Source organism: Platichthys flesus, chromosome 23 (genome assembly GCF_949316205.1).
Source record: "Platichthys flesus chromosome 23, fPlaFle2.1, whole genome shotgun sequence".
Taxonomy (NCBI): domain Eukaryota; kingdom Metazoa; phylum Chordata; class Actinopteri; order Pleuronectiformes; family Pleuronectidae; genus Platichthys; species Platichthys flesus.
The window spans coordinates 12,202,860-12,230,224 of NC_084967.1; the positions used below are offsets into that span (position 1 = coordinate 12,202,860).

The window sequence follows — 27,365 nt, forward strand, 5'->3', positions numbered from 1 at the left end:
GAGGTTGCATGTTGCAGCTGGATAGCCCCTCACCTCACCCTCCCCTTCCACTGCATATTGTTGGTTTTTGTTATAATATTCATTCGTTATTTTTACTTTTAACATTTGCGTATAGGTGCGAATAGGTAAACAATTTTGTAAATGTACTGGTTTGGTAAAAAATATATAAAGAGATCACTGCAAGATTATTGGTTTTTTTATTTAATGTAAAAAATAAAAGGAATATTATGTTTCACTCATAGATGGATAGATAGATAGATAGATAGATAGATAGATGGATATTGGACAAATCGACGTTAGACGCTCTGGGATCGACTTCACGTGGCTGCTCTCATTCCACGTCATCTCCCCGCGACCGCTGAATCCTCCACATGTAAACATCTCACGTCTTTTTGGAAGATTTGGCTCAAATGGCGCCGACAGATCGGAAAACGACGAGTAACAAGTTTACAGGGAAAGATGGAAACTGGAAGAAATCGAACAGTAACGTGCAGGGGGTGAAGAAGAAGAAATGGACCCCGGATCACAAAGTGTTCGAAGGCAGCGTTAGTGAAGGTACCTTTTCTTTTACTTATTTGTTGAAGTACTTGTACTCTAGTTAGATACTGAGAACATATTTAACTAGCACAAAAAGAGAAATATCCACGAACAGTACTTTTAAACCTTTTAGATATGCATGTCACCAAACTCCAACTAGAAATATGCTAATTTAATTCCTCTGCTTCGTTTGTCAACATGTGCAGCTAGGTAAAATATTTAAACACACATTTTATTGAACATCTGTATCTTCAAATAAATTCGGCATAGAAATGATCCAATGATTATTGAACAATAAGGTGTGTCAAATAGAACTTGTGTGTATTTTTCACTCCTCAGGTCAAGGGTTTGCCTTCAAGAGGAAGGAGAGAGTCCGACACGAGTACAACAAGCTGCTGAGGAAGGAGAAGAGGAGGAACCCTGAGTCCAAGGAGCTGTACCAGGAGGAGTATCCAGAACACCTCCGGCATCTGTACCAGGCCGAGGCACAGAAACTCAAACAGGAGGCCTGGACCAACAGAGTGAACAGGAGCAAGCTGAGGGTGAGGAGAAAGGAGACAGATGATGAAGAAACAGATGAAGATGATGGAGATGCTGAAAAAGAGCCGGAAGCTGCAGATCCAGATCCAGAAGTTCCTGGTGGATCTGAGCCGACAGGTTCTTTGACTGAGGACGCAGATCCGTCAGCAGCCGCAGAGAAAGAGAGGTATATTAGAGTTTCACCCCCGTCCGTTTATTTGTTTGTCTACTAGTTAGTCACTTTACTCTAAAACTACTGGACGGATTCCACGAACCTTGGTAGAAGGACGTGATATCGATCAGGGAAGAACCCGTTCAATATCAACGTGGATCCAGTTCTATTTCACCAATTTCCTAGAGAATAATTAATTGATCTAGATTTCTTATTAATTGGCTCTATTGAATTTACGGGGACTCTTCTGATTTCCATTCTAGTTGTGGCATGAAGTCCAAAAAGATGAACAACGTATATTTCCAAGCACATTTTCCACTGTTGTTTGGATGTTTTCCAGAAATTGTACGACTGATTTGTAAGAGTTCGACCTCAAATTTTCTTACATTGGAAAAACAATAATTCGGTAGGTATATTGTATATAAGAAAAGAGTTGTGCAACCAAATTACCACAAAAAAAACGAGCTAATATGTTTATCAAAAATATCCGTTGTTTCAATCATGTTGATGTTTTAGATGTTCATTATTTGTTTCAGGCAAAAGCAATTCAACTTTAAAATGTGAGTTATTTTAAGGTCCATAAGACACAGCTTTGGTAGGATCCCAAAAAAACTTTATCATTGACAATCTCCGATTTTGTTGTATCAAATTGTATGAATCCGAATAAGAAAGGAGCAGTAATACTTCCCCGCTATTGTTCCCCTCTAGTCTCCCAATGAGCAACCGCAGGATGAAGAAAATGCAGAAGAAGACGTCGTACCAGAAGACAAAAGAGGAGTTTGAGTCAATCAAAGAAAAGCAGAAGCAGAAGAAAGGGGTGAGCTTCTTCCACCGTCTTACTTCTCATTCCATATTCTGTTTCCTCTGAGTTTTTATTTGACTTGACCTCCATGTCTGACGCTCTGGTTGTGTTGTTCCTCGGCAGGAGTTCTTGAAGAACAAGCAGCAGAGAGAAGAAGCCATTCAAAAGTACAAACAGAAAAAGCTGGAGACGTTTCAGATCCTGAGCAAGAAGACAAAGAAGGGGCAGCCGAATCTGAACCTGCAGATGGAGTATCTGCTTCAGAAGATCCAGAGAACTGATAAATGAACCTGGGAACAATTCAACTGAAGAGTGGACCTTTCCTGAATCTGACTCTTTTAAAAACGGATTCTTTCACTCATGCCTCACGCGTCGAGTGATAATCTGAGACTGATTTGCTGTTTTGTGCTTTTGAGGCACAATGCTGATGCCCATTTTATTCCCTGACCACGAGATGGCGCTGTAATACATAAACAGATGGAAAAACCTGCTTGTTTAAGACATTCATTAAAGGTTACATTCACACGATTTTAAACATTAACACAGTGGCCTGCGAAAGAGATCACGCTCCCTATGAATGTCTTTTTTAAATATTGCATAGGATGTCTCCAGCTCCAAACAGCAGAGAGGTAAACCTTTAACCTCTAACCATAGACTGAATATTAAGATGGGCAACATTACAGCTCGCAAAAGTGAAGCCAATACGTGTTGATCGCCACCTGTCATAAGCCCCGCCTCCTCTATGTTAATGAATGGAAACGTCAATATCATTTTTCTGAAACGTGGTTTAGATAATTTTCTGGAAGTGGAGAAGCGTAGACATCTTTATTCACAGTGTATGACTTCAATCAATAAATGTTTGAGTTTCCTGAAAGTTACTTTTGGTTGAGAGATGAATATCAGGTTTAGTACATTGCCACAACACAGTATAAAACTTCATTATTCAGAAATGTAGCAACAGGATGTTATGTGTTTGAGTTGTGTTTTCTTTTTGTCAGTTAATAGTGTTACTCAGAAAATACTTGACCGACTACCACTGAACCTAGTGGAATGATGCATTATGGGTCAGGAAAGACCCATTAGATTTGATGCAGTTTCGGATCAGGGATCATATGCAGGAATATTTCTCCATTGATTTTGTGATACAGTTATGGAATAATTTGTGGATCTTGATGGGGGGAAAAAAAATGGCGTGTTTCAGGGCCTGTTATTTTATAGAGTTTGGGTAATTTGCTACAGCTCCAAATAAAACCCTGGATCCAGTGAATTCAATGTGGTGTCAGTATGTGCTCTACTGAGTGCCACTCCAGTTTGGATGTGGGGAATGAAAATTAGTTTCAGTTGATTGCCCGATGCAACATAATATTTCACTTATCCATTATTTAGGTAATGGATAAGTGTAATCCCCAAAAAATTATCTGATCTGAGCAGACATTTTTAAAGTTACACTGGATGTAAACATGTTGCATACGTGCTACCCTCAAATAGAGTTGACCCTGCAGCTCTCTCTCTCCCTCTCTCTCTCCCTCCCTCTCACTCTCTCTCTCTCTCTCTCCCTCCCTCTTCCCCTCTCTCTCCCTCCCTCTCTCTCCCTCCCTCTCTCTCTCTCTCTCTCTCTCTCTCCCTCCCTCCCTCTCTCTCTCTCTCTCTCCCTCTCTCTCTCTCTCAGCAGGGACGCAGGCTGTAAAGCCTCAGGCTGCTTCCTCATGACATCACATGGTTGCAGAATGACTCACATTCATCTCTGAAGCGAAGACTTCCTAAACTCAGAGCGCGGCCGCTGCTCTGCTGATCACTGAGAGCGCAAAGGAACACAGAGGCTTTTCACTTTCATCTGGGAAAAGGTAAGAGCTTCACTCATCTTTCTGGTCTATTGGAAAAAGCGATTGTTACATGAAAGCGTTCAGAGGCCGAATTAAGAGGAGATCAAACAAAAGCTGTAGGAGACCAGTTTCTTTTACGTGGTATTCAGTAAAAAAAAGTTTCCATATTCATTCAACTTCTTATTTAGAAGAGCTTTTCCTTTATATAGGGTTTGCACAAATTAAAATACACTTGATGCTGCTGATAACGTGGATTTATTCAAGTCAGTTCTTCACAGCCAAGTTCATATTGAGACGTTTGATCTCTTAAAACCACATTCGTCCAGCTCCAAGTTCAAAACCAGGCGTGATGGAAAACAAAAAGAGCCACTGTGATAGCTCAAAGAGGGGGGGGGGGGGGGGGGGACATGAAACAGTCTTGCAGCACCGTTTCCATTCTCCTGCCTCTCGGTGACCGCTCTCACAGCGCCGCACGTATTACGCCGTCATGTGTTCTGTATGGCCGGGTATTAAGATAATCCTTTACACTGTGTTTACATTTCCTTTTCAGCCGCTTGTCCTGGGTCTAGATAGAAAAAAGGGAAGTACTGTCGAGTGGTTACAAGTGTTGCACTGTTGCATTCTTATTCCGATTAGTTGTGCAACGCCACCGGTGTTAAAGAAGCCTTTTTGCGGCGATGAGAAGTTTAAAAGTTTGACCTCAAGTCTGTCGTGTTTGTCTCCGTCTCTGCTATCAGGGATCTCATCATCTGTCTCTGTCGTCATGGCGACCGTGATAGCCCCAGAGGACAGGATGCAGGGCCAGTGAGGAGGCCGGACGTCTGATTGCAGAAGTACATGCTCCTCAAGTGCCCTCAGAGAGAGAGAACAACAGAGAGGCAATGGAGGAGGAGAGCAGGGTGAACGGCCTCAGACTGAGCTCAGGCAGGAGGAGCTCGGAGTGGGGTCGCATCGGCCTCCTGGACAAGACCAAGGAGTTCTTCCAGACCTGCGATGTGGAGGGCAAGGGCTTCATCACCCGCACCGACATGAGGGTTAGGAAAAGAGAGTGTGTGTGTCTGTGTGTGTGTGTGTGTGTGTGTGTGTGTCTGAATAAAGGTAGGAATTTGGGAAAATATGCAAAGTATTCGAAGCTTGAGACGGCAGCTAATCAGCTCTTGAGTCAAAGCCTACAGAGGTTCTGTGAACTTGCTCCTTTCTAACTTCACACCTCCCGATTTCAACATTTTCAAACTTCAGTCTTCGGCCCCCAGTTACATGACTGTGCAAAAGAATATATCAATAATTATTACATTATTAATATATTATTTATCAATACCAATTAGCAAAAGTTAAATATCTCTCGGTTTAGGGCTTTTGCATCTTCCAAGAACAGTGAGGCGCTGTAACGCAAATTAAAGCAAAAGCCAAATAATACAAAAAAATTATCAAATATAATATCATATAAAGGTAAGAAGCAAAAGAAAATGATAAAGGAACCAAAGGAAATAGCTAAACAATCAAGTAAAAGTCTCACACGTTTTGTCTTAAACTCCTCAGAAGCTCTGCGACTCCATCTTAAACTTTAATCCTCTCCAGACAACAACAGGAACGCGCTTCGTTATAGTTTCTTGTCACGACGAGTCAGAGACACTCAGGTTGGAGATTTCATTTCTTCTCCACGTTACATCACCGTTGTTAAAGCAGCACTTCACCCATTCAACACTATCAGAACAGCGGCTGAAGTGGCAGAGTAGCAGCGCTAATGGAAATGATAATGAGGACAGTAAGTTCAGCTCACACACATAGACACACACACACACACACTTCAGAGCACTAACAGTGAGCGAGCCGTGTTCTATGTTAATTAGGACCTGGGCCTTTTGAGCTTCACACCTTTTGTTGCTGTTGTTTGTGTTGTTTGAGGGCTTCCGGAGCCAGGTTCTGCATAGTTAAGCCTTTTAAGACACTTTCTGATGTGGACACTGATTATCATGCCATGAAAGTGACTTTAATTATTTCCACACTCACTCCTGACCTCACTCAGGGTGAACGTTGTGTCACGTTTTGTGTTGTTGATCATGCATGTGCAGTTTGGCTCGGTGCAACATAGTGTAAATGTCCTGTGTGTGTTTTCCGTTGCAGAGGCTCCACAGGGAGCTGCCGCTGTCTGCGGCCGAGCTGGAGGACGTGTTCGATTCCCTGGACACAGAGCAAACAGGTTACCTCACGCTGGAGGTCTTCTCCTCAGGATTCAGTAGGTTTCAGACTGCATGCACTCTTAAATGTGCTTATAACAGCGACGAGGAGGATGGAGGGCTTCATAAAGCCAATGAACTGACTCATTGATGTCAGTTACGCAGCAATCATAGATTTAATAGCTTTCACCTGTACAAGAACCATTCATGCTTCTATCGTGTGTATTTATTTTGAAAATGCTTCTCTGTCTCAGGTCAGTTCCTGCACGGCCGAAGGATCTCCATCACCGACGACCACAGCACCCGGGCCCCCAGCCCCACGTGCAGAGCCAACGAGGCCCTCTACCAGAGCCAGTGGGAGGCCAAGCTGTCAGGAGGCGAGGACGAGGAGGAGAGGCACTTCTCCATGCTGCTGGAGACCCTGGGAGCCAGTCACGTGTTCGAGGAGTGAGTAATCCCTGAAAAACGCTCATATGCATTTCCACTGTATTTGCATTTACCCATGTTTACATTCTGCTTTCACGCCCTTTCAGTCCAGGTGAGGTGCGCAGTCTGTGGGCGGAGCTCCGGCGAGACGAGCCTCACCTCCTGTCCAACTTCGAGGAGTTCCTGGCCAGGGTCACCCACCAAATAAAAGAGGCCCACCAGGACAAGAAAGAGATGGAGAGCGCCCTCCAGAGGTAGGAACACACATGCACTCTCTGTCCTAACCCTCTGAAATCCAACTCACACTGTCTGTTGTTGGTTTGATCCTGTTCATATCGCAAAACCATTATAGTTTGAAGATTGAGAGAGTGGCAGGAGAGGAGCAGAGAAAGAGGGCCATATCTCAAAATCTGAAAAATTTGATATTCGATCGATTGGTTAGATTTATACTAACATAGGTCATTGTATTTGATTTCAGGTTATCGTGTAAAAACTAGGTGTAGGGACAAACAGATGAAAATGAGCTTATATAGCTAACTCTGCCTCATTAACAGTAGTTTGTCTTTTCATCAATCAGTTCTGTCTCTCTCAAATAAATAAACAAACAAATAAAATAGAAATTCAGGGATTTAAAATAAATGCAGTGAGCGTGTGGAGGGTTAAAAGGCTTAATTTCTCAATTGGCTCTCACACTCGAAACATTTGAGTACTGCACTTCATTAGCCACCTAAAGAATGGGTGACATGTGTGCGTCTGCCTGTGTGTGTGTGTTTTACTGCACCGTGTCAGACCCGCAGCCTTCGAGCGATTGCAGGGATTTACCTGTAATTCTCCATAGAACAAACCCTGTTATCCGTGTCAAATGACCACTAATCTGGAGGCTTGCTCCGAGGTCCGACCGCCTGCTGCTGAAACACGTTGATATAATAACATGAGAAGAGGCGAGAAATGTGTGATAACTCCATCGATATTTTAATTGCTTTTCTCACGTAACAAGCTAAGGACCTCAGGTGATGATTACTGAGATGATTTGATGTTAAAGATGTGTGTGTTTGTGTGTGTCTGTGTGTGTGTGTACACATGTGTTGATGGGATGACATGTATGGGGTAGTTTTCCCATGGCACAGCATGGTACAGCTTGTTTTTCCTCCAGACTTAACTAAGTGGCTTAACAATCGTCGGAGGGAATGTAAATACCGCTCAGTATTCTTTTGAAAAATGAAGCTCGGAATGTGTGTGTGTGTGTATGTGTGTGTGTGTGTGTGTTAAAGTATTTACATGCAATTAGAAATGCAGAGCTTAAGCTGAGCCGAGACAACAAAGCCACACTGTTCCCAGATGCTATAGATATTATGTCACACTGTTCATTCACCAGTTTCCCCTGTCCCTGTCCCCGTCCCCGTCCCCGTCCCTGTCCCTGTCCCTGTCCCTGTCCCTGTCCCTGTCCCTGTCCCTGTCCCTGTCCCCGTCCCTGTCCCTGTCCCTGTCCCCGTCCCTGTCCCCGTCCCTGTCCCTGTCCCTGTCCCTGTCCCTGTCCCTGTCCCTGTCCCTGTCCCTTTCCCTGTCCCCGTCCCCGTCCGCATCCCTGTCCCCGTCCCCGTCCCCGTCCCTGTCCCTGTCCCCGTCCCTGTCCCCGTCCCTGTCCCCGTCCCGGTCCCTGTCCCTGTCCCCGTCCCTGTCCCCGTCCCTGTCCCCGTCCCTGTCCCTGTCCCTGTCCCTGTCCCCGTCCCTGTCCCTGTCCCCGTCCCTCTCTGCAGGAAGTCCGCGACACACGACAGTGAGATCCGCCATCTGTACGAGGAGATGGAGTCGCAGATCAAGACCGAGAAAGACCGGCTGCTGCTGAAGGTACAGCCGCTTTGCAAAGGGGTCACGTTGTTGTGCTGAGATGTTCCAACTCTCTGAGTCATGTGACGCCGTCCACACGAGCGCTCTTAAAAACTCTTCTCCCCCCCACAACCCCCCCAACCCCCCCGGGCCTTCGCAGGACTCTGAGACTCTTCAGCTGCGCAGCCACGACCTGGAGCACCAACTGGTTTCAAAGGAGAAGGAGCTGGAGCAGATTTTCCAGAAACAGAAGAGGGTGAGTGGACGTCTCCAAACACAACGTGACCGAATTTACAAGTTACACAACAACAAACCCCAAGTCAGAAGCTGGAAAGTGTCTTAGTGCAATTGATTATACACATTAATGTATAATGATGTAACAAGGCACAATCATACAAAATGGATCATATTCTTTTTATGGTAATGATATTACTATTATAACTTTATTAATACATCACTTTCAAAACAAAGTTACAAAGGGCTTTGCACTGAATTAAAACATTTCAGGCAAATTCATTCAAAAAGTATTTCAGAAATAAAAAGAAATAAAAAAGTTCAAAATGCGGAATTAAAATAATGAAAATATTCCAGATTATTTATGTTAGAGTTTGAGGTTAAAATATTGATGATGGAGTTTTTCAGTAACATGAATTTCATTGTTATTAGTTCAGGTTGAAAGAAGTAATTTGAGCTCTCTCAGGAAAATGACAATGTAGTTTATTCAGAAAAACTGAGCAGTTGATGCAAGATGTTTTCTGTGGTTTTGTAAAGAAAAATGAAAAGTTTCCATAATGTGCAGAATATGCATCAATGGAAAAGGTGGTATTAATCTTTACCCTCTCATCATGTGGTGTAGGGAGGAGATTGAAACTGCTCCCTTTTTCTCCTTGGATACTCTAAGCATGCTCGTGCGCTCGCAGGGAATTAGCGCGTTTTCATTCCTGCGATCATTTCCCCCCCGGCTCCAGTTGGAGCTCCAGTGCCGCGAGCTGAGCAGCGAGAAGCAGGAGAGCCACGTGGAGAACGTCAAGCTGAAGATGACCAACGACGAGCTGCTGCGGGCGCTGGAGAGCACCAGCCAGGAGCTGGGAATGGCCCAGGAGCAGCTGACCATGCTGCAGGAGCAGGCCGCCCGGCTGCACCAGGAGAAGGAGATGTGGGTACACACACACACACACACACACACACACACACACACACACACACACGCACACAGACACACACAGACACACACACACAGGCTCGGTGCACTTATTTAAGTATCATTTGCATTAACAGTGTGTTTCTTCACCACCGTTAAGTCTGAGATATGTCAAATCCTAACTTAATCTTTACCTTTACCCTAAACTCAGCTTTAACTTGAGATAAACCCTGATAGAAGTTGCCACAGAATGTTTGAAATACTTCACACACGCTCTCAAACTTGTACTTTTACTGAGAACTGAATGTTTCTCTGTCGTTCTGTCTTGTTTTAGGGAAATGTACAGAGTAACCGAGGGCCTGCAGAGAGAGAAGCAAAGTCTCATGAAGCAGCTTGACCTCCTCAGGTATGACAGGGTCGTCCAAAATGAGTTGTTTTTCTTTTCTTTCTTTTTTTTACACCTGGGTGGTAATTGGTTTAAATCTTTTTGTGCTTGTGTCTCGGTCCCTAATTGGCAAACATCACAAATCAAATTCCAAAAGCAGTTAAGGGGTTTTCAAAGTCCCAGCAGAGGGACAGTTCTACCACTGCCAAGGTCGCCCCTGTCTATTTATTGGATTCTAAACAAGATCAGACCAAAACAACAAAAAAAGGATGTCCACGGAATTCGGTGGAAGGAAATATGGCTCAGAAAAGGAGCTGTAATATTTTGGTGCAGATCCCCATCAGGAGTTGGATCCAGGGATTGTTTTTGTCCGAGTGAGGGCCTCCAGACCTTCTCCGGAGTTTCTCCAGTCGGCACCTTTGTAAAAAGTGAGACCGCGGCTGGAGATCCTCCACAATCTGGAGATCCTTGGCAGGACATGTGAAAAAAATCAGAAACATTTGGTGCAGTGAGATAATTTAAGGCGTCTGTTGGGCCTTGGCGGAGGAAAGCGTTCCAATGAGCGAAATCTAATATTTTTCTGTTTTCCATCGAAACGATTCCAACTTTCTTCCCCTCTCTCTAATTCCAGAGAGATGAACAAACATTTGAAGGACGAGCGAGACATCTGCGCCGGTGTGGTAAGTCCATGTCACTTAATTGCAGTGGTGTTTTCCCGCTACGTTTTTTTTTTCTCGACTGATTATCGTATCTTTGCTACACATCCCTCTTTGTTCAAACCAGCCTCGCACGTCGCTCAGGAAGAAGCAGAAGCAGAGAGCGGGCCTCGGCAGCATGTTCGACGACACCAGCCTGCCGCTGAAAAGGTGATTCATTCGTCGTCTCTGTTCTCTTCTAACACAAATCACTCCTGTCACATTCTTTCCTGTGTGTCAAAGAGGAATTTCCTCGTCGGTGAGATGTGAAAATCATTCATGATTGAAGGAAAAACAGAGGATATCTGATTCTATACACGTCCAGAAATCAAAAAAACAGTTTTTGTTTAAATGACACATTTGGGCACTTTGGCCTCCAGCTTTCCATTTGTTCAAGTCAAGTGGATTGATCCAGTATATCCTCTGCTTCTCCTCTGTTTCCAAAGAGCCCCTCTCTTGGTGGACGGGTCCTTCCAGTCTCTGGAGGCCTTGCCCAGAGAGCACCTTCAAATCGTGTTTTTTGCTTCCTCCTCCTGTAGTGAGGAAGATACCCCCAATACACCCACAACCAATACCTTCTCCTACTCCTCCTCCTCCTCCTCCTCCATCCCCGTGGTCAGCGCCCCGGCATGTCAGCAGCGCCCGGCCGCCAAGAAGAACTCCAGCTTATCCAACGGCTGCGCCAACTCTGCTCCTCCCAAAGTGCACGATGTGAAGACGAAAGCCAAAAGGTGGCCCAGCAAGATGGCTCCCGTGAAGAGGGTGACGAGGAAAGACAGAGAACGAGGGAGGCGAGTGGAGGTGGAGAAGAAGCCAGGGGTGGAGGAGGAGGGGCTGGACTCCCCAATAGACGGGTGGCCCCTCCGTCGGGTCATCTCCATCGAGGAGGACCACCTGCCCCACCTGCTCCTGGGCGGGCCCCAGCTCTTACTGCACCAGCTCAGTGAGGAGGAGGATGAGGAGGACGACGATGAGGAGGAGGAAGATGCAGCGGCAGCACAGGGCGACATTGAACCTACTGTTGTGATGGCAGCAGACGTCCCAGCCCCCCCGACCTCCAGTCGTCTTCCGGTGCCGGCGGAATCTCACTCGGCGAGGAAATCCCGACTTGGCCTGGCTAAAAAGACGCCCACGTCTCCGCGAGGACAGCCTGTAGGGAAGGAGACGCAACAAGTACGTCCACACACACACACACACAACTATAGCCCTATACATAAATTGTTAATCAATCAAATTTGTATTTGTCTCACAGGGCTTTAACATGGTGTGACATCCTCTGTCCTTAACCCTCATATATACATATATATAGACACACACATGAACTTATATTTATCTGTAAACCGATATTTAATAAATTAATTTGTGTGTCACATTAAAGCACTGTAGGTGTGTGTGTATGTGAATGTACTGCTTATCTGTATATGTGTGTATGGATGTACTGCTTGTGTATATGTACAGTATATGTATGTATGTGTGTGTGGATGAACAGAATAGAGGTGTGTGTGTGTGTGTGTTTTTTTATGCATGGCCTCTGTGTGTATATGTAAAGTATATGTGCGTGTGTGTGTGTGTTTGTGTGTGTTTTGAACAAAAGGCACACATTTTCTACCTTCTTACTGTTTTTTACTATGTCTCTATTTATTATAATTAATTATAATTTGCTATTTTTACGTTTGTCTATATTTCTATTCTCGGTTGGTGCAACTGTCACAAAGCCCAGTTTCCCCCGGGGGATCGATAATCAAGTATTTCTGATTGTGATTCTGATCTCTCATCATCAGAGGACCAGAGAAGTGGAACTCTTCGCCCCGGACCGCCTCTTCAAGGTCGTCCTGGTCGGCAACTCCAGCGTGGGCAAGACGTCGCTGCTGCGCTCCTTCTGTGAGGGCCGCTTCCACCCGGCCACCACCGCTACTGTGGGTGAGAAGAAAGACGTATTGTGATCATACAGGGTTCTGTGGCTGCTTTGAAGCCGTCTGAGCGGCACGTGCAGGTTACGTGCCTGTGTTTGTGGATGCGAGCACGGAGGAGGGCGACTTAGTGTCACATGAAAGGGCTTGAGGAGTCCCACCGCCCGTGTCAGAGCCCTGGCACACATTGTACTGTGCAGATTATGTCACTTCTGAAGGATTTCTCTCTGCTTTCATCTTTTTCCAAATCCTCGCCGGGGCCTCGTTATCTCCACTTAGTTCAACCCCCCCCCCCCCCCCCCCCCCGTCCCCCGTCCCCGTCCCCCGTCAGGGCCGCACCTCGCTCGGCCCCCGAGTCGCTCTTTCTGTCTTCGTTTCCGTCAGAACCGATTCTCGTCTTCAAATAGTCGTTACATATGAGAAATGCAGCAAATAAAAACCCCTCCTACATGGAAGTCATTGAATAATCCTGGTGATGTCATGTAGGTGTTGACTACAGTGTGAAGACACTAACCCTGGACAGCATGCAGGTAGCCATGCAGCTCTGGGACACAGCGGGTCAAGAGAGGTGAGTTCTTTTCTTTGTTTTTTGATGCATATTTCAGCCAAAATATGTTAAAGAAAAATGTAAAAGGACAAAAATGAGACAAAATCTGAATGATAAACTGTTAGCACATCTAAAGTGTTTTTTAAATACTGTTGTGAACAAAATTTGATTGAAAACTCTTTGTTATACTTTTTTTAATGTCTTTTCAAATGCAATTGAGTCAAATTAAATATGCTACTAGTCATGCAAAGTAATCGCGGATATACCCAACGCAGGTACCGCAGCATAACCAAGCAGTTCTTCCGCAAGGCCGACGGCGTGGTGGTGATGTACGACGTCACGGTGAAGGAGAGCTACTCGGCCGTGCAACCCTGGCTCCTCAACGTCCAGGTGTGACCTTTGACCTGCCACGTCTCCTCCAACTCTGCTTTCCTTTAGTGGTTTTACTTTAACCTTATAATGTTGTTATATTTACAGCTGAATCTCTTTTATTTGTGATCTTTTTATGTAGTGTGATTGATAAGTCTAGCATTTGAATTATCCACAGGTTCAGCATAGGTTTCAAATGTCATCTTAAAGGAGCCATGGAGTTTTACATCAACCTCTGCTTCATTCAGTTTTTTTTCTTCTGTGTCTTGCAAATCCATCTAACTCGATGGATGCTCAACATCAAACCATCTTGCTTTTTCAGGAAGCTGCAGGAGAAGGGATCCCTGTCCTCCTTATAGGCAATAAAATGGACATGGATGGAGAGAGGGAGGTGTCATTTAAAGAAGCCGAGCAACTGGCTTATGTGAGTTTAACTGTAAAGGTCCTGGATACTTGACTCTTACACTCAAAATGTTGTCAAGGGCAATGGACTGGTTCCCTATTCTGTATTGACCGTTCCAACTGTGTCTTTGATGACGTGTCCTGTGCAGGAGAACAAGGTGATGTTCTTCGAGGTCAGTGCCTACACAGGCAAGAACGTGACCGAGTCCCTGACGCACCTGGCAAGGTAAGCTCACGGTGTAGCGTAAAAGAAAGACAACAGAAAGATTCTCCAACCAGTGCTTCTGAAATCGAATCAATCCCACACAGTCCAAAATCATGTATTGTGAGGCCATGGTGACCTTTCACCTTTGACCTTTGACCATCCAGGTCTAATCAGTTAATTAATGAGTCTAAGTGAACATTTGTACCGAATTTGAAGGGATTCTCTCTTGGCTTTCTTAAGATAATGTGTTCACAAGGTCACAGTCATTTTGATGTTGTACTGCCAAATGCTAATCATGTCACCCTTGAGTCTAAGTGAATTCTTTATGGGTTTTCCTGATATATACTTTTACAAAAACATTATGTCGCTGTGACCTTGACCGTTAACCTTTTGCCACCAAAATCAAATCACTTCCTCTGTGAATCAGATTGTATATTTGCACCAGATTTAAAGAAATGCCTCAAGGCGTTCTTGAGATATCTTGTTCATGATAATGGGACAAATGGATGGATAGACCACCCCATAAACATAACACCTCCGGCCACTGGGTGTCACCGGTGCAGAGGTACAAAAAAGAACTGAGGGCTAGATGTTAATTTGTTCTTTGTAAGGAAGTTTATCTTTGGTGGCGTCACCGTTGTTTGACAGCATCTTCCCTTTCTTCCTCGATCTGTCTTTCCTCAGAGTGTTAATGGAGCAGGAGGACCGGGTGAGAGACACGACAGTCAGCCTCAGTGCTCAGCCCGTGAAGAAGAAGGCCTGCTGCAAGTGAAGACTCACTGGACGACACAAAGAAAACAGCTACAACTTTTGGAAGAAATCGGCTTCTGATCACTTCTGAACCTGCATTATTAGAAGAGATCGGTGAAATCAGTTTTCTACTCGTGTAAAGGACCTTGACATAGATCGCAGTGCAGTGATCTGCAGTGAAACTAAGGTGCTGCACTATTTCATGTAAATAACGCTTTGATGACATATTACAGTTGTGCTGTCAACAAGATTTAAGGTACACATATTTTCTGTAAAATAATTACTTTCAATATCTTTCACTGAGGAGAAAAATCACAAATATACTTTAGGCTTTTTATAACTGAATTTTAGCTTTAAAGTCTCAGGCCCTGTTGACACTACTGCAGAAATATATATATATATATATTATTAACGGATATTTTCACTCCATTTAAAAAATAAAATACAATTATCCATCCACAGGCAACAAAAACGACTTCTAATGCTCAAACAAGCGTGCCGGGCCAGTAGGTGGCGATATAGTCTAGAGGAGAACATTGTGAACATGCTCAGTGAGTTTCTTCTCTTGTCAACCTTTCTCTTGTATATAGTTTGTAAAAAATATATAATCTTAGTGACTTAAATCATTTCCTTCTGAACAAGAGGCCTAAACATTTTGTTTTGCAAAATATCAGCGTTAGTTTGCACACAGGCTAAATTTTCTCTCTACGTCTCTGGTGAAGCTTAAACTTAAATATATTATTCAAAATTCATTGAAAGGGTTTTAAATCAAAATGAAATCAATAGAAAGAGAAAATATTTTCCTTTGATTCTTTCTCATTTTTATTCATCAGGTTCTTTGTTCACGTTCTTTTCGACACAAAGCGGTTCATGACTTCTGTGTGTTGGTTCCTGCCCGGAGACGTTGTTCTGTTTTATTCTGGCACCAAAGTACAGTTGTTCTGAATCATTTCCCTCGATGAAAAGAAATAAATGAATAACAGTTCATCCTCCTGAAGTCAATAAAGCAACAAAACAAAACAAATCACATGCGAATAAATAACGAAAACCACTGTTCCTTCAACACAATTACACACAAATCATCAGTCTTGACAACAACTTAGGTAAAAACAGGTAATGACTGTGCTCTTACCCTTTCAACATCACACAGATCAATACTTTCCAATTAGCTGCACTAACAATATAAAGGCTCTTAAATGCTTTTTTTATTATTTTATAATCCAAAACATTAAAAATCGAGAAAAAAGAATCAAGTTGTTTTCAGAGGTTACATTCAACGATGTGCCCGGGGTCGATCAGGTTGGTTCGCGTATTGCTGATAAGCAGACTTTGCCTATTCCGATGACATGGCTTAGTTGCTGGCATAGTGGCATCCAATCAGATTTGTCCGGGGGTCATCCTCGTTAGCCAGCTGGGAGCCTGTGCCCCCCCTCCCCCCTCTCTACAGATGTGTAACAGAGGGGCTGCAGGGAACGTCCACGCCAGAGCGCCGCCACCGCTGCTGCCGTCGTGTTGCTCCTAGCGCATTTTGTAGTCGTGGGAGAGGGCGGCCTCGCAGAGCTGTCCTTTAAAGTCCAGCTCCAGGGTGAACTCCAGGTCCCGCTGCCAGAGACAAAATGTCCACTTAAATAAAACAAACAACAACAGCTCTTTAAATCCAGGGGTGCAAAGTAACTGTAATACCTCACCCTGTATTTAAGTATAAATAAAAAAATATATTTTACTTGTATTTACTCGTTACTTATTAAGATTTTACTCACAAAAACACACTAGTTTACAAAACTTAACTCACATAAATCAAGTCAAATATTTCAAATCAGCCCTACTTTAATGTAGGTATAGTACAGCTAGAGTAAAATGCTGTTTACAGATTAATGTCTATAATACTTATCTGAAAACATAATGTTTAAAATGATATCACTATCAGAGGCAACTTTCTGAGTAATTCAACTTACAATTTAACAAAATGTAGATAAACTGCTAAATGCTTTTGACTGATACTACCTGGTACATTTACTTGTGCTTATTCTCTAAGGCACAGAATTAGACAAGACTTCTTCTACTTCTCTTTCTGTTTAATATCTTGCTAAAACCAGCCAGTTAGCTTAGCTTAGACTAGAAATGGAGGGAAACAGTTAGCCTGACTCTTTCCAATGGGAATTTCCATTTTACCACAGCCAAGGACATTATTTTGTTCATCAGGGTTTGTTTGTCTCTCTGTCTGTCAGCAGAATTACTGAACCGATTCCCATCATATTTTGTGGAGGGGTGAGGCATGAACCTGGGAACAACTCAGCATATTTTGCACTCTCGGAGCGCTTTCAGTTTACATGGTGGTGGTTCGACTTTAACTCGGTGCCCATTATCTGATGAGTCTTACCACATTCTTCTCATTGGGCCGGACGGTGATGCTGCCAAAGATCTCCTCTCCTTTCTTGACAGTTAAGTAGTCCTCCAAGTAAAACACCGTCTGCTTCCAGTGAGTGCTGGGAGCATCGGGAGCTGCGTAGAGGAGGGGAAAGGGAGGATGGAATAGAAGCAGGAAACGAGGATAGGAGAGGAGGTGAAATTGGTTTCAACAGGAAAGGGGTGAGGTAGAGAGGAGAGGACATGGGTAAAGAGAAAAGGAAAAGAAAAGATTTACAAAGCGGCCTCAGGTTGTGTTCACGTGGACGAAATGTAACTGCAAGGCAACTGGGTTCTTACTCATCCAGTGGGAGAAACACGGAGGAGAGAACTCCCTCAGTGATGCTCAGCCTCGGGCCCGACAGACTCGGCCAAACATAGAACCACCTCTACACAGTATTATGTAAGCACTGGCTACACACATGTATTAACATGAACTTACATAACAGCTACTAGTCATAGGCGTCTAGATGAAGCTGTATCGGAGAGGTGCTCGGTGCTTGTGTTCGGGTCGAACTCGTGCAACGCCAGCAGAGTGTAGCCGAGAGCTAAGACGGCGAAGTGCAAGGAGGTTTCTATTAATAGACTCTGATTTGCTGCTCGGGGAAAAACTGGAGGAATTCAGAGGCTTGTTGGACACGAGGGTGAAGAAGAACGTGAAAATCAAGCATCGCACTCTCTCCCATCATGTGTTCTTCTGCATTTTCTGGCCTCTTCACCAAGAAGAATCGAGAAACATATTTTTATGGCAACATCTTTGTTTCATTTGCTTAGGTGTTGCAGCCGAAATATCAGAGACAGATATCTGTGATTAGTTAAGTGTCCGTGTTGTAACCCTGAGGCCTCGACTCACCGGTGGAAAATCCTGTCTTCTTGTGACACTTGGTGAACTCGATGTTGAAGTAGGTGACCAGGGCGTGGACGTAATCATTGCGTTGGATCTGCAGACAGAAGGCTGAGGTGAAGGACAGGTCCTCTGGCTTCACGGTGTAGATGTCCACTTCCTGCAAAATGAAATGAAGTCTTTATTTTTATTGCAGGATCACGCAAACAATAATTCGATGGATTTACACAAAACTTGGTGGAAAGATACTGGATACTGGACGGGAAAGAAACCATTTCATGTTGGCGTGTATCCGAATCAGTTGGTGGATCCAAGAATTTTATTTTAGCTTTCTTTAACATTGCGAGATGTTTTATTTCAGGCGACTGCTGGGGCGACTAGTTTTACTTAATTTAGTTTTTTAAAGGCGTATCTCACATTGTTTCATGAATTTAATCTGCACAGTAATGTACAAGCCCACTAAAAACACACATTTGTCCCCCATTTGTCAACTCTCACACACATGCTTTACTGTCAATCCTACTCGATTATTCATCATGATTGTGTGTGTGTGTGTGTGTGAAAGCCCACAGGTTAAACCATGGGCTGCCAAATGAAGCTTGCTCACAGTACACATGCTGTGTGGGTGTCCTCCATCAAGTCTACTCAGGGAGGGAAGGTGTATTTGTGTGTGTGCGTGTGTGTGTCGAGCACTGCCTGACAAATATAGCCTCAAATTTAAGTATCACATGTTCTTGCACACGGGAGCAGGATAGGGGAGCAGGGGGTGAGTGTCTCTAATTAGCATGTAGATGATGTTGTATTTTAGAGGGGGGGGGGGTTGGACGGGGGGGGCCTATCGGGCGTTTGGATCGCCCGGCCATGTGGCGTCAACGTGACAAATTGCGATTCAACACCTTTCCAGTGATACGAGACCAGCTTCATATCCAGCAAAGCGTAGGCAAAAGAAAAAAAAATCCCTGTTGGCGACTTTGTCATTTAATCATGACAGGAGTGATTGGCATTTTGAATTACGACGGGCTGAGGTGGCTGGCAGCGAGGGGGGTTGAGGGGGGGAATAAGCCCTGTACTGAACTATCCTCCAAACTAAACTATTAGTCACCTTTTCCCAACACAAGAGGAAGTCTCCTTTGTGCTCATCCAAGTGACGGAGAGCTCGTCTCATTTCACCAGAGGGAGAGACGGAGTGTGACTCCCCTATTCGCTCGGGACCAGCGAGGCCTGACATTGTTTCAATCAGAGACCGTGACTGGGCACGAACGGTAAGAGGAGGTGAGGATTTTAGAAGGAGAAAATGGGAAATGAGGGTAAGAAAGTTACGAGAAAAACGGATAACAAGAAAGAGACATTAGGATAATATCGCATGTTTCAAAATAGAAAAAGAGAAAGCGTGATATAAAGCAGTGAAAAGGACGAGTGACAGAGGAAAGTCAATGGGAAGAGGAAGTAAAGATGGAGGGGCCAAACCCCAAAAAGCTATCACCTCCCTCAATGCTCTTATCCTCTGTTCATTTGTGAGATAAAGAACAAGCCCACTAGTATCTCTGAGGATGGAGACAGAGCGGCAGACTATCACAGCTCCACACAAACCTCTATTATGTCCCAGAAAATGCTCTCAGCTGACGGGGGGGGATGAGTTCATTCACTTGGTGGCGAAACACAAAAGAGGTGTTTTTGTTTGTCTGTCTAACGTGCAGGTTATTTCAAATGTATACAACAAAAAGGTGGCGTGCGTTCACACTCGTTCATCATGCAGGAATCATAGACTGTGTTCATGTCTCCTTTTCCCTATAGTCTGTTTTGTCCATCTTTATATAGCCTCTATATATCGTCCATCGTTATATACAGTTGACGTATCGCCCATCTTTCTAAAAAGTCTATATATCTTCCATATTTAAATATAGTCTGTATATCGGCCATCTTGAAATTAAGTCGATATATCGGCCATCTTGAAATATAGTCTATATATCGGCCATCTTTAAATATAGTCTATATATCGGCCATCTTTATATAGAGTTAACGTGTCGGCCATCTTTCAATATAGTCTATATATCTTCGATCTTTAAATATAGTCTATATATCATCCATCTGTAAATACAGTTAATGTGTGGTCCTTCTTTATATACAGTGTGTGGCATGTATACATGAACATTTCTAACCTTCAGGAGGCAGGCGTTGGTCACCAGCTGCTTGGTATCTACCACATCCACCAGAGGCTCTCTGATGGCCACGTTGCGAATGCAGCTCATGTCGAATCCGTACACGTTCTCCCACCCTGTGCACACGCAAAGGAAAACATCTGAAGCACAGACCACCCGTGTGGTCACACGTGCACACGGTATGTGCTGTCAGGGCTTTTCTCTTTTTGGAAAGCCCTGTTCTCTTTGCTCCTGCCAAGCTGTCAGCACAATAACAGGTAGCAGAGAAAATGAAGCAGAGCGCTTAACTCCTGCCAGGAAGAACAGCCTCGCACTCCTGCTGTCCTGCTGTCTATCCACGGTGGAAAAAGACGAGCCCTCCTGAAAATAGACTCGGGCGTCCTCCTCCTCTTCCTCCTCCACCATGTCTGGCACGTTTTTTTTAAAATAGAATTTTCGCTGAAATTTGACAGAACAAGCATTCCTTCCTCCATTCCCCTCTGTCCCTCCACCCAACCTGGTTTTTGTCAGGGGGCCCGAACACTCATTCTGCAAGATGGCGACGTGGAGGAGGCCAACAACGCAGATAGATGCTAAAAATGACGGTACGGGTGGGAGGAATTATTTTCGGATTTGTGTGAAATTATGTTCCTACGTGGAATAGAGCCGGCCAGACCACCTGTGCAGTGACAGGAAACTCAGGAGAAGTTATTGACCCAGATTCTGAGTTTGTGCTTTTATCGTGAATCGAAGATTAAGCTCAGCGCTCCTGCTGTGAAAAGAATTTGAACACATGGAGTGAGTTTGGAGCAAAGAATGCACTGTGGAATAAACTCACTCTTGGTGCTATAGTTTCTAAAAGTCTTAACTAACTGCTTCATTAATGCTGAGCCAGTTTGTGAAGAACAAAACGGAGTAAAGACAAAAACTAAATATTGTTAAAAAGGACATAAACGCCACTCAATGCCCTTGATGGGTCCCGCCCGCCAATGTACATAGGTAGCTGTGTGCTAGCAAATGTGCCATCTAATCTTTATTTCTTTGGAACTTCACAAGCAAATTCTCTCTCTCTCTCTCTCTCTCTCTCTCTCTCTCTCTCTCTCTCTCTCTCTCATAGGGGATGGCAGAATTGGCAGTTGCTTGTTTTATCCATTTCAACCTAATGAGATGATGAAGTTGCCTCCAAATCACCAATATAGGACCTTATTCAATCATCTTATAATCTGAAAAACTCTGGGAGTTGCAGGCTATAGGAGCCTTGTGCGGGGTTTGGGTTCAGGTTAACTATTTTGCAATGTAGGTGTGAACGTGAGCGTGGAAGCTCCATTGTTGGCCGGCGCCCAACGTCGGCTTGGATCGGCTCCAGCGCCCCTCATAGGATATGTGCTGTAGCTAATGGAAGGAAGGAAGGATGGATGGATTCACAGTGATAATTTATTATGCAGAGCTAAGAGGGGAAACAGATCGAGTGGGAAACATAAAAAAGGCGATGACTTTACAGAAAGAAATCCAACGATGACTACTCACAGTGAATCTTGAAGTCCTTGTACTGCCTGTCCTCGATGGCCACGACGTAGAGAGCGGCCCTGTCGGGGAACATCAGGCCTCCGGGTTTCTGCGGGAGAGAAGCTTCACATATCGGCGGACGCACCACAAAAGGCCGTCCATCATCTTCATCGTTCACACACACACACCTGGCAGCAACATACGTTCCGCGCATGGTGGGGTTTAAAAGCCTGCAGGCATCTACTGAGCTCAGAAACCAGATCACTCGTGCATGACCTCAGCATCTGGGCATCTGGACGCCAGTATGTTTATGTGTCAGAAGCCTTGTTTATGTGCGAGCAGCTAGGAACAGCGGGGGAAACCAACGTACCAGCCACTTGTCCCGGGCAAATATGACGGTGTTGAGCATGGACTCATAGAAGAGGCAGTAGCCCATCCACTCCGAGATGATGATGTCCACCTTCTCCACGGGGAGCTCCACCTCCTCCACCTTGCCCTTGAAGATGGTGATGACTGTGGTGCGGAGAGCCACAAAAGACAGCGGGCGACAAATTGTAATGTGGATGTAAATCATTCCAGCTTAATAACTGGACTCATGCCTCATGGCTGGATTCTTGCATTTTTGTCCATCTTGTCTCGGTCTAAACCATGTCACTACTAAGCTGGGGGTGGTAGAAAACTTCCTCATCTATTCATTTATTGCTGATCAGTTACCAGTATTTCATCTCATTTGCTTGGATACTTGGATAAGGTGATGATGGAAATATTCACATTTTTCACACCACTCCTAATATATGCGTCCTCACACCGTCCTGCATTCAGACACAGGGATAAAAGGACCAATGTAGTCATTGAAAAACCGTTTCAACTTACCGTTGTGCAGGTGATTCGACTTGATAATCTTCTCCGAGTATTCTGATATACTTGAACATTCTATCTGTGGGCGAAAAAGGAGACGGAAAGATTTTCTTGTGCAGAACAACCAGGGGGCGTCACCCACCACATTCCCTCCACATGGCCAGCAGACTCACCTTAAGGGTATGAGACCAAGGACAAATCTAATCAAACGCTGATAATCCATCGAAACACTTACGTCCCCGGTCACCGCAGACCCGGCACCACATGGGAACTAATTCATCACTTTGCTCGCCCATCCCTGGGTGTCATGTAGCATATGAATCATACATAACTGTGGGAGACACTGGTGGTAATGTATAACCCGTGACTTGCAGCTCCGAGGGGAGCCAGATGGTTCTCAGTGTCTCTGTGAGTAAGATTGTCTGAGAGAGAACATCAATTTCTTGCCACTGGCTCTGAAGAGGACATTTAAAAAAAGGCAGGATACATGTGCAAGTGTGTGTCAGATGTGATATTTCATTTGGATACAGACTCATACTCTCTTATAGAATTTTAAACAAGATCCAAAAGCCTGCTGATGATTGGTTTGGAGGGGTGCATGTATCCGCCTCACCCCGTACACGTGTTTGGCGCCGGCGTTGGCGGCGAACATGGAGAGAATCCCCGTTCCACTCCCGACGTCCAGGACGATTTTGTCCTTGAAGGCGTGCTTGTTGTGGTACATGGCGTTCCGGTAGGTCAGCGTCCGCACCTCGTCTTTCAGCATCTCCTGTTTCAAGATGGAGACAAAACCGAGATGTCATAGCCGTGATAAATCAAGGTATTTCACTTCTTTCATCACAGATTCTATTCTGCAGTGGTTCTCAAATGGGGTTTGCAGTGTTGACATGGTGAAAACATTTCTAATACATGTCTAATATCTTTCTAAGACATTTCTTTTGTGTGGTTCTTTCACATAATCATCTCCCAGTTTCTGTTCAAGAGGAAGACACAGAAACATCCTGGTTCATGGATCAGGATTGTGGATCCAGATTGTGGATCTGTATCATGGATCAAGACTTAGACGGCGGCTGATTGTGGATTATTATTATAACTGGATAAAATTAGTCCAGGGGATTACATTTTGTCTTGTAGGTAAGAGCTATACTGGACAACAGTGTGATTTATAAAAATGCCCAAAACTATACATAAAGTTACAAAATGCACATGCAAATGTTGCAAAAAGTGAAACAACAGATGTACAGTTTCCTTGGCAACACGTTTCATGTTCATTGGTGCAGATAAAGGTGTATTTAGGCCAAAGGTCTCCCTGACAGGGGCGGAGCTTCTTGAAATAGGCAGGAGTACGGCACAAAAAACCTTCTGGGAGCCACTGTATCCATCTCCCCGAGCCCATTCACACATCCCACTTTCGCTCTTCTCTTCTGCTTCACACTCCTCTAATCAGGCCACTCTCTTTGTCTGCAAGCAGACAAAAACCTGACCCACATGCTAAATATGGACTCTATTTAAAAAAAGGTCCATATGTCCGCAAAACTTTTCCACCACACTCATTTTGTAGATCAGGGTCATTCGGTGGGGTGTTGCTCTGAAAATTGTATTTAGCAGTTCACTGTAGACGACTGTAAAAGAGCGACAGGGATTGGTTTGATTTATGAAGAGCTGGTCAAACTGCTGCAGTAATAACCCTCCTCCTCAAGATCTTGAGAATTTAAACGGTTCCACTAAGGGGAAAACTTGTTTACAGGAGGTTAAGCTCTTAACTTCTAAAGGTGTGTTGGAGTTGTCTCGTTTTTGATTTCCTGCTTTGTTGAGACAGAAGATCAAAAAGAGCTGGAGTACTGACAACTCTTTGAGGATGATGGCTTTGTTTTGCACGCGTCTGGTCTTAAACTTGGCTCGTGCACATCACAAACTGATTGTCAGATCCAGTGAACTGAGAATATGCATAGAAAAACTAAACCCATCAATGCCAGATAAAAGATTTGGATCACTACTTCAAATCAAAGCCTGTCTGTTGACGCAAATCTTTTGCTGTTCTGTTTCATTATTATTTTTGACTTATTGTGCTGACTGAGAGCCAGACTACCAGGGCTGAAGCTCCTTGGCAAAGATGAGGGGAATCAGGTTCAACAGAACAGGGAGCATCTGGTGCCATTCTTTCACTCTGATCACACCAAGCTGCTCGTCACGGTCCGCCCTACCTCATGGATGCCAAAGTGGGCGTAAGAGTCAAAGTAGTAGTCCCGTGATGTCATCTCCTCCGGGCTGATGAACTTGGCGATCTTGCCCCTACCGGGACAGGTGGACAAGGCTGCTACATGAGGCGCGTGGGGGACGCAGGGCATGTGGTGGGTGGTAGGCACTGGTTTAGGCAGTGGGAAGGGCTGAGCCGACTGAGAGAGGGGGGCCGTCACAGGCGCCTGCCGCTGGAGGGGAAAGAGGAGAAAGAAATTTACAGAAGTGAGAGATTGTGAGTGCTAATTTAATTTTATCAGATTTAGAGAAGCAGAATTGTAACCTAAATAGAACACAAAACAAATAAAAGGTTAGTCAGGTGTGGATACCTCTAATCACCTACATGACAACCACACCCCAAAAAAAAGAAAATACAGAGAGGGAGAAATATATATATATATATATATTTATATATAATAATAATTGAATTGCAGATCAAATATTTAAACAGAGCATTTCTAATTCTCTTTAAATACATACACAATAAAACAGGGGAAGCCAATAAATGTACGTTATCTGAGTGGGTTTATTTCACATTGCAAACAAAATAGGCTACAAATTGGAAATGTGTTAATGTCCAAAATAGTGTGGTGCACTTGGTGAAACAATTAAATGCGATTGGAAAGGTGAACCCTGTGATAAGCAGTCGATAATCAATAAAATCATACACAGTCGGTAAGTTATTCCACAGACAGACGGTAAAGGAAGCAGATTACTTTCAGCACCACGGACAGAGGACATGGGATCAACCAATACCGGCATTCAGCAGAATCTGATCATTTAACCTGAACTGCACATCTCCTGCATGTATCACTATTATTACTGCACATCACATACATGTATCGTTATTATTACTGCATATCTCCTGCATGTATCACTATTATAACTGTACATCTCTTGCATGTATTACTGCACATCTCCTATGTGTATTACTGCACATCTCTTGCATGTATTACTATTATTGCTGCACATCTCCTGCATGTATTACTGCACATCTCCTGCATATATTACTATTATTACTGCACATCTCCTGCATGTATTACTATTATTACTGCATATCTCCTGCATGTTTTACTGCACATCTCCTGCATGTATTACTATTATTACTGCATATCTCCTACATGTATTACTGCACATCTCCTGCATGTAATACTATTTTTACTGCACATCTCTTGCATGTATTACTATTATTACTGCACAGCTCCTGCATGTATTACTGCACATCTCCTGCATGTATTACTATTATTACTGCATATCTCCTGCATGTATTACTGCACATATCCTGCATGTATCACTATTATTACTGCACATCTCCAGCATGTATCATTACTATTACTGCACATCTCTTGCATGTATCATTATTATTACTGCACATCTCCTGCTTGTATTACTATTATTAACTATTATCTGACTATAATCAGAATCTGATCATTTAACCTGAACTGCACATCTCCTGCCTCTATCTCTATTATTACTGCAGTTTCATCAGTGTGCTCAGATCCCCCTCTCCATATCATCTGCAGGACACCGGGAAGTGCACGTTGCTAAGCGCGCACGCCCTCGCATCACTGACTCCTAAAAACGAGCTTGACACCACGATACCACAGATATAAATAACCATCAAGTCAAATATTGGTCAGCACAATACAAATAATGAGGCTGACCGTTCCCCCCCACCCCGCCGTCTCTCTGCTAACCGGCTGCAGGACACCACAAGGTCCCTACCTCCGAGCTGTCCGCCTCCGCCATCTTCCGCCGCAGCAGCAAACACCGCGACGAGTGCCTCAGTCCCATGGGAGCCGACGAGATTTACGCACCAACTCCTCAAAGTGATCGGGAAGGTATGTATCCTGAGTAGAAACGTGTCAGAAATAACCCAGGATCGCCAAATATGTGGCACCAATGTGCGCAAAAACAGAAAGTCATGATAGGAAACGTGTGACGCCGGATGGCAGTGTTTCAGTCACATTAAGAAAAAGTTGTTGAATCGATTTGCGGTCCAGTAATCCATACTGTAAATGTGAGACAGGTTGTCTTATAGTGGGGGCCGTCTATCGCCTGGAGACACCGTGTTGAAGTTGAGGGGTTGACGGTCAGATTCCAGCAGGAGTCGGTGGATCTGTTACACCGGTGCGCACCGGGTTGAGTCCCCCGTTCCCAAACGACGAACCCCAAATCTGTGCGTAAAGATCCGGCTACCCAAAGGGACATTTATTAACGTGTCACCCACCACCAAGAATGGTGGTCAGCAGCTTTACACACAAACTCCTTCTTCTCGTCTTCTTCACCGCTTGGAAACACTTGACATCTCTCAGCCGTGACGCTCCTTCACAATCCACATCTCCGTGCGCCCTTCACATCTCCAGATCCCGAGAAAGTAGCAAAAAAAGAAAGGGTTCCATCGCGAGCCCCTTGGATGAGATGAAATCCGACGTTATTAAAAGAGAGAGAGAGAGAGAGAGAGAGAGAGAGAGAGAGAGAGAGAGAGAGAGAGAGAGAGAGAGAGAGAGAGAGAGAGAGAGAGAGCATATATAATAATTGGAGCCATTAAAGGACATACATCTCTGCTCTCCTCCGCCTCCTCACTCCACTTTCCAGTAGGAACAGAAGCGCAGCTCCTCAGCTGCCGGATTATATAACATAGGTGTTTGAGCCTATGTTGGAAAAAATAACAACGACACCGAGGTG

At 44.3% G+C, this 27,365-nt stretch overlaps 3 protein-coding genes across 5 annotated transcripts; 2 read left to right on the top strand and 1 right to left on the bottom strand.

Annotated features, from left to right (window-relative positions):
* The first annotated feature begins 306 nt into the window (after positions 1 to 306).
* ccdc59 (coiled-coil domain containing 59) lies at positions 307 to 2,908 on the top strand. Its single transcript, XM_062382791.1, has 4 exons — positions 307 to 555; positions 877 to 1,243; positions 1,937 to 2,045; positions 2,154 to 2,908. The coding sequence occupies exons 1-4, from the start codon at positions 411 to 413 to the stop codon at positions 2,316 to 2,318; spliced, it is 786 nt and encodes a 261-aa protein (XP_062238775.1). The 5' UTR covers positions 307 to 410; the 3' UTR covers positions 2,319 to 2,908.
* A 1,694-nt stretch (positions 2,909 to 4,602) lies between these two features.
* On the top strand, positions 4,603 to 15,546 carry cracr2ab (calcium release activated channel regulator 2Ab). 2 transcript variants are annotated; one of them, XM_062383263.1, is made up of 17 exons: positions 4,603 to 4,887; positions 5,978 to 6,089; positions 6,285 to 6,477; positions 6,564 to 6,710; positions 8,214 to 8,304; positions 8,444 to 8,539; positions 9,252 to 9,439; positions 9,759 to 9,830; positions 10,441 to 10,489; positions 10,593 to 10,675; positions 10,951 to 11,677; positions 12,286 to 12,424; positions 12,901 to 12,982; positions 13,237 to 13,351; positions 13,653 to 13,754; positions 13,882 to 13,958; positions 14,622 to 15,546. In XM_062383263.1, the coding sequence occupies exons 1-17, from the start codon at positions 4,735 to 4,737 to the stop codon at positions 14,707 to 14,709; spliced, it is 2,514 nt and encodes an 837-aa protein (XP_062239247.1). In that variant the 5' UTR covers positions 4,603 to 4,734; the 3' UTR covers positions 14,710 to 15,546. The 2 variants fall into 2 exon arrangements, with proteins under 2 accessions (XP_062239247.1, XP_062239248.1); XM_062383264.1 differs by having other exon boundaries at positions 4,605 to 4,887; positions 11,044 to 11,677.
* On the bottom strand, positions 15,540 to 27,066 carry prmt8b (protein arginine methyltransferase 8b). 2 transcript variants are annotated; one of them, XM_062383265.1, is made up of 10 exons: positions 26,403 to 27,066; positions 24,644 to 24,868; positions 23,053 to 23,208; positions 22,455 to 22,518; positions 21,952 to 22,094; positions 21,603 to 21,690; positions 20,097 to 20,212; positions 17,947 to 18,097; positions 17,068 to 17,189; positions 15,540 to 16,289 (listed from the first exon to the last, which is right to left on the bottom strand). In XM_062383265.1, exons 1-10 carry the CDS (start codon positions 26,469 to 26,471, stop codon positions 16,206 to 16,208), a joined length of 1,218 nt encoding a protein of 405 aa, XP_062239249.1. In that variant the 5' UTR covers positions 26,472 to 27,066; the 3' UTR covers positions 15,540 to 16,205. The 2 variants fall into 2 exon arrangements, with proteins under 2 accessions (XP_062239249.1, XP_062239250.1); XM_062383266.1 differs by having other exon boundaries at positions 26,342 to 27,064.
* Between the last annotated feature and the right edge of the window lie 299 nt (positions 27,067 to 27,365).